At 41.5% G+C, this 5,561-nt stretch overlaps 1 protein-coding gene across 1 annotated transcript; it reads right to left on the reverse strand.

Annotated features, from left to right (window-relative positions):
* Positions 1 to 389: 389 nt before the first annotated feature.
* On the reverse strand, positions 390 to 4,148 carry LOC311122709 (transforming growth factor beta-1 proprotein-like). Its single transcript, XM_084197039.1, has 6 exons — positions 3,955 to 4,148; positions 3,628 to 3,705; positions 3,363 to 3,513; positions 2,957 to 3,107; positions 2,669 to 2,779; positions 390 to 2,521 (listed from the first exon to the last, which is right to left on the reverse strand). Exons 1-6 carry the CDS (start codon positions 4,106 to 4,108, stop codon positions 2,453 to 2,455), a joined length of 714 nt encoding a protein of 237 aa, XP_084053165.1. The 5' UTR covers positions 4,109 to 4,148; the 3' UTR covers positions 390 to 2,452.
* Between the last annotated feature and the right edge of the window lie 1,413 nt (positions 4,149 to 5,561).

Consider the following 5,561-nt stretch of genomic DNA (forward strand, 5'->3'; position numbering starts at 1 on the left):
TCACTTTTGTTTATTATCTATTTCACTTGCTCTGGAAGTCTAAACATATGTTTCCCATACCAATAACGCCTCTTAAATTGAATTGAAATTGAATTGAAAGAGAGATAGAGAGAGAGAGATATGCAAGCAGCATGCTAGAACACACCAACATGCATTTATTTATCCTTGTAAGATAGGCTACTGCGTCTGCTATACATATACAGTTGAAGTCGGAGGTTTACATACACCTTAGCCAAATACATATAAACTCAGTTTTTCACAATTCCTGACATTTAATCCTAGTACAAATTCCCTGTCTTAGGTCAGTTAGGATCACCACTTTAATTTTAAGAATGTGAAATGTCAGAATAATAGTAGAGAGAATGATTTATTTCAGCTTTTATTTATTTCATCACATTCCCAGTGGGTCAGAAGTTTACATACACTCAATTAGTATTTGGTAGCATTGTTTCGGGTCAAATGGGTCAAATGTTTCGGGTAGCCTTCCACAAGCTTCCCACAATAAGTTGGGTGAATTTTGGCCCATTCCTCCTGACAGAGCTGGTGTAACTGAGTCAGGTTTGTAGGCCTCCTTGCTCGCACACGCTTTTTCAGTTCTGCCCACACATTTTCTATAGAATTGAGGTCAGGGCTTTGTGATGGGCACTCCAATACCTTGACTTTGTTGTCCTTAAGCCATTTTGCCACAACTTTGGAAGTATGCTTGGGGTCATTGTCCATTTGGAAGACCCATTTGCTTTAACTTCCTGACTTGAGATGTTGCTTCAATATATCCACATAATTTTCCTTCCTCATGATGCCATCTATTTTTTGAAGTGCACCAGTCCTTCCTGCAGCAAAGCACCCCCACAGCATGATGCTGCCAACCCCGTGCTTCACGGTTGGATTGGTGTTCTTTGGCTTGCAAGCAACCCCCTTTTTCCTCCAAACATAACGATGGTCATTATGGCCAAACAGTTCTATTTTTGTTTCATCAGACAAGAGGACATTTCTCCCAAAAGTACGATCTTTGTCCCCATGTGCAGTTGCAAACCATAGTCTGGCTTTTTTATGGCGGTTTTGGAGCAGTGGCTACTTTCTTGCTGAGTGGCCTTTCAGGTTATGTCGATATAGGACTCGTTTTACTGTGGATATAGATACTTTTGTACCTGTTTCCTCCAGCATCTTCACAAGGTCCTTTGCTGTTGTTCTGGGATTGATTTGCACTTTTCGCACCAAACTATGTTAATCTCTAGGAGACAGAATGCGTCTCCTTCCTGAGCGGTATGACGGCTGCGTGGTCCCATGGTGTTTATACTTGTGTACTATTGTTTGTATAGATGAACGTGGTACCTTCAGGCGTTTGGAAATTGATCCCAAGGATGAACCAAACTTGTGGAGGTCTACAATTTTTATTCTGAGGTCTTGGCTGATTTATTTGGATTTTCCCATGATGTCAAGCAAAGAGGCACTGAGTTTGAAGGTAGGCCTTGAAATACATCTACAGGTACACCTCCAATTGTCAATTAGCCTATCAGAAGCTTCTAAAGCCATGACATCATTTTTTGGAATTTTCCAAGCTGTTTAAAGGCACAGTCAACTTAGTGTATGTAAACTTCTGAACCACTGGAATTGTGAAACAGTGAATTCTAAGTGAAATAATCTGTCTGCTAACAATTGTTGGAAAAATTACTTGTGTCATGCACAAAGTAGATATCCTAACCAACTTGCCAAAACTATAGTGGTTGTGTTCATTCCAAATGAATAGGTAATAAATAAATAAAAAATGGTTAAATTACGTCTACTATAAAACAAATGTAATTAACGCACAAGCGCGTGCACATATGTGAGGTGTTTTGTAACAGATGTCCAAAAAAGATAGAGACCCCCCTAATGTCATGGTATAACGTCATGGCACTCTGGACATATTTATTGTTAAAGGACTTTTGATCCAGTAGGCTTAAACAGAATTAACTATTTTTTTAATTAACTTTTTTACAGTATTTCTTGAGATAAGTGGTGTGATGCAGATATATTTTTCTTCAAAAGAGATGAATGACACAAATATTGAGAGGAAGTTAATGCTATTGTACATTCAGTATTTTAAGTAATAGTAGACCAAAACTAATGCCATCTTAGCCTTTTCCCTCTATACTTCCCAGGGAGCACAAATACTGCAACTCAGTGACAGTAAGATAAGACTATTGACACACCCAGGATATTGACAAGTCTAAACAAAAAAAATGTTTTACTCCATAAACCACTAGATATATTGAAAATAAAATAAGAAAACATTAACAAATCACTAAACATAAACAAATTCTCTGCTGGGAAAAGCTAAATAGAAAATGCAGACTAGACACCACCCAAACATATCAAATTATATTAGTACCCTTCATAAATTAATGTCTTGACTACATCTTGATTTCCAAGGGACAAGCAGTTTACACTAAACCAGCGGCATCAAAAAGGATCAGCCCCCATTTTGTATCTCCAAGCTACACTTGCAGGACTTAACAATCATATTGGACAACTGCTCCACCTGTGGGAGAAAAAAAAGAGTACATTCAATGGATAGACATTGTAAAGAATAATGAAAACCCAGCAGCTGTGTTGTCTATGATTTCAATTCAGTGACGATGTTCTGAGAGTTTGATTTGATACTTCTAACCATGCAGTATTCACTGACCTTGTGTTGTCTCCCCACATAATAGATAATGGGTAGGGGCTCTAAGACCTGTGGAACACAGCAGGGTTTGGCAGAGGCTCCAGGATTGTGGTGCTTATACAGAGCCAGTACCTGTGGTTGGGTAAACAACACTAGATATCTCACTGAACAGACCATCTCGTTCTGTATCTTGTCTCAATCTCCCCCCGTGGCTATACAGTGTCTGATTACTGAAAACCCCAACTGTACATATCCTTTAAAGACAGTCAACTACAGGGACGCCTATAGAAACATGACTGGTAGCATTACCTGGGAGTACTTGTTTTCTGTGTTCCATATATAGGTGCAGGGGCCCATGCAGTAGTTAGCAAAGTAGCCAGTGGGTTCATGGATCCACTTCCAGCCCAGGTCCTTACGGAAGTCAATGTAAAGCCTTCGCACACAGCAACTCTCCGATTTGCTGGGGGGTACATACACCTGTGAGTTATACACCTTATATCTTACAAACAGGGAGTTAACAGGGCGTTAATAGGGAGTTAACAGGGCACTAACAGGGCGTTATGAGGGCGTTAAGAGGGTGTTAACAGGATCTCTAAATAGGCGTACAATATATCTATCTGCTAAAAGAGATTAACTTTGTTAGTACACATTTAAGAGACATGAATTGATCGTTATAAATGTTATCTTGGGCCTGTGGAATAAAGGATAGTCTCACTCTGAGCAGATCTCTTCAGTAGTGGTTTGTCGTTTCTTCCGAGAGCTAAGCTGGCTGTGGCGTTCCACAGGAAGTGACATCAGTAAAATGTGAGGCTTTGATGGCATTTTCATGGAAAGTGTTTCTGTATCTCCCCTCAGCTTGTCCATCCCTATCTTATAAAACATTGCCACCTGTCAGTCAAGAGATTCACAGTGGAGGTTTTGGCAGAAAACTTATGGCTTGAGTTGATTTCAATATAGTGAATAGAGTAAACTGCAAATACCTGCTATTCCGAAGAGGAATTCCTCCATTGGTTTCCCACAATCACAAGGCAACTTCAATTGGAATCCTTGCTCCTCTCCTGTAAAGTGTTGCAAAAATGCTAACATAATGGTGTATGAAACTGTTTTTTTAAACCTGAAGGAATAGGTATACTGTTTTAGGTGTAAAAGTCTGTTGGACAGTTCTTTCACATGCTTTGTCATGGGCCTTCTTTGTAGTGGCACTTCAATCAGACACAGATGTGTAACAGGATATGATTGTCTGTGTTGCAACATACTGTTTGTGTTATGTAATTATATCTACAACCCTAAAGGAAATTGTAACCTACCAGCCTCATGCAGCCACTCCCTCAGAGTCTGTGTTACTTCAAATGACACCCAGCGATTGGCCCATTCCTTGGAGACAAAATGGGACTTCAGGTAACGTGCCTTATCTCCAACTCTTCTGTAGAGTTCCAGCCTCTGCTCGCTGCCTTCGAGCATGCCACGGTTCTTGATGAGGAGATAAAGAAAAACCCTTGAATGAGTAGGTGTGTCCAAACTTTTGACTGGTAGTGTATAGTGAAGTGCAATTCCACCACTTTTCATAGTTTGGCAGCCTCTGCTGCTCTTTCGGTGCAGTGCATGTTTCATGCAGAGCAGCAGAGCAGTTCTTCCACTATCAGGAGAAATGGTAATACATGTTAAAGGGCAACTCCACCACTTTTCAACCTCATATTCATTATCTCCAGCACCAAACCAGTGTTTACATATGTGAAAACGGCGCAAGGTCCTAAAGAGTAGCAGAGGCTGCCAAACTATCATCAAAAGTCTGACAAGGCACTCTCTATTGTTTCAGACATCGCTCTGGTTGTTGATCATTGCTAGACAGCCATTTTCAAGTCTTGCCATAGATTTTCAAGCCGATTTAAGTCAAAACTTTAACTAGGCCACTAAGGAATCTTCAATGTCATCTTGGTAAGCAACTCCAGTGTATATCTGGCCTTGAGGTTTAGGTTATTGTCCCGCTGAAAGGTACATTTGTCTCCTAGTGTCTGTTGGAAAGCAGACTGAACCAGGTTGTCCTCCAGGATTCTGCCTGTGCTTAGCTCTATTCCCTGTCTTTTTTTTTTTTTTACTCCCTTGCCGATGACGAGCATATCCATAACATGAAGCAGCCAAGGCCATGCTTGAAAATATGAAGAGTGGTACTCAGTGGTGTGTTGTGTTGGATTTGCCCCAAATATAAAGCTTTGTATTCAGGACCAAAGTTAATTTCTTTGCCACATATTTTGCAGTATTATTTTATTGCCTTATTGCAAACGGGATGCATGTTTTGGAATATTTGTATTCTATACAGACTTCATTCTTTTCACTCTGGCAATTAGGTTAGTATACAATGTTTTTGATCCATCCTCAGTTTTCTCCCATCACAGCCATTAAACTCTTTAACTGTTTTAAAATCACCATTGGACTCATGGTGAAATCCCTGAGCGGTTTCCTTCCTCTCCGGCAGCTGAGTTAGGAAGGACGCCTGTATCTTTGTAGTGACTGGGTGTATTGGTACACCATCCAAAGCATAATTAATAACTTCACCATGCTCAAAGGGATATTCAATGTCTGCTACCAATAGGTGCCTACCAATAGGTGCCTTTCTTTGCGAGGCATTGGAAAACCATCCTGGTCTTTGTGGTTGAATCTGCTTGATCGGCAGTCCTCCCGCGATGCACCAAGCCCTGTCTGGACCCTGGCGTGGGAGACCCCGAACCTGGAGAGGGGCTGACGTCTGGGCCTGGATCGGCAATCCCCCCACGATGCACCAAGCCCTGTCTGGACCCTGGTGTGGGAGACCCCGAACCTGGAGAGGGGCTGACGTCTGGGCCTGGATCGGCAATCCCCCCACGATGCACCAAGCCCTGTCTGGACCCTGGTGTGGGAGGCCCTGACCCTGGAGAGG

The sequence above is a fragment of the Coregonus lavaretus genome, assembly GCF_964263955.1.
Source record: "Coregonus lavaretus genome assembly, contig: HAP1_SCAFFOLD_961, whole genome shotgun sequence".
NCBI classification, from domain to species: Eukaryota; Metazoa; Chordata; class Actinopteri; order Salmoniformes; family Salmonidae; genus Coregonus; species Coregonus lavaretus.

Coding starts and splice junctions, on each gene's coding strand:
- LOC311122709 (XM_084197039.1), bottom strand. CDS start 4,108: ATGCTCGAAGGCAGCGAGCAGAGGCTGGAACTCTACAGAAGAGTTGGA. Junction 3,108..3,362: donor ACTGAAGAGATCTGCTCAGA/GTGAGACTATCC, acceptor TGTACCCCCCAG/CAAATCGGAGAGTTGCTGTG. Junction 2,780..2,956: donor CAGAAAACAAGTACTCCCAG/GTAATGCTACCA, acceptor ACCCAACCACAG/GTACTGGCTCTGTATAAGCA.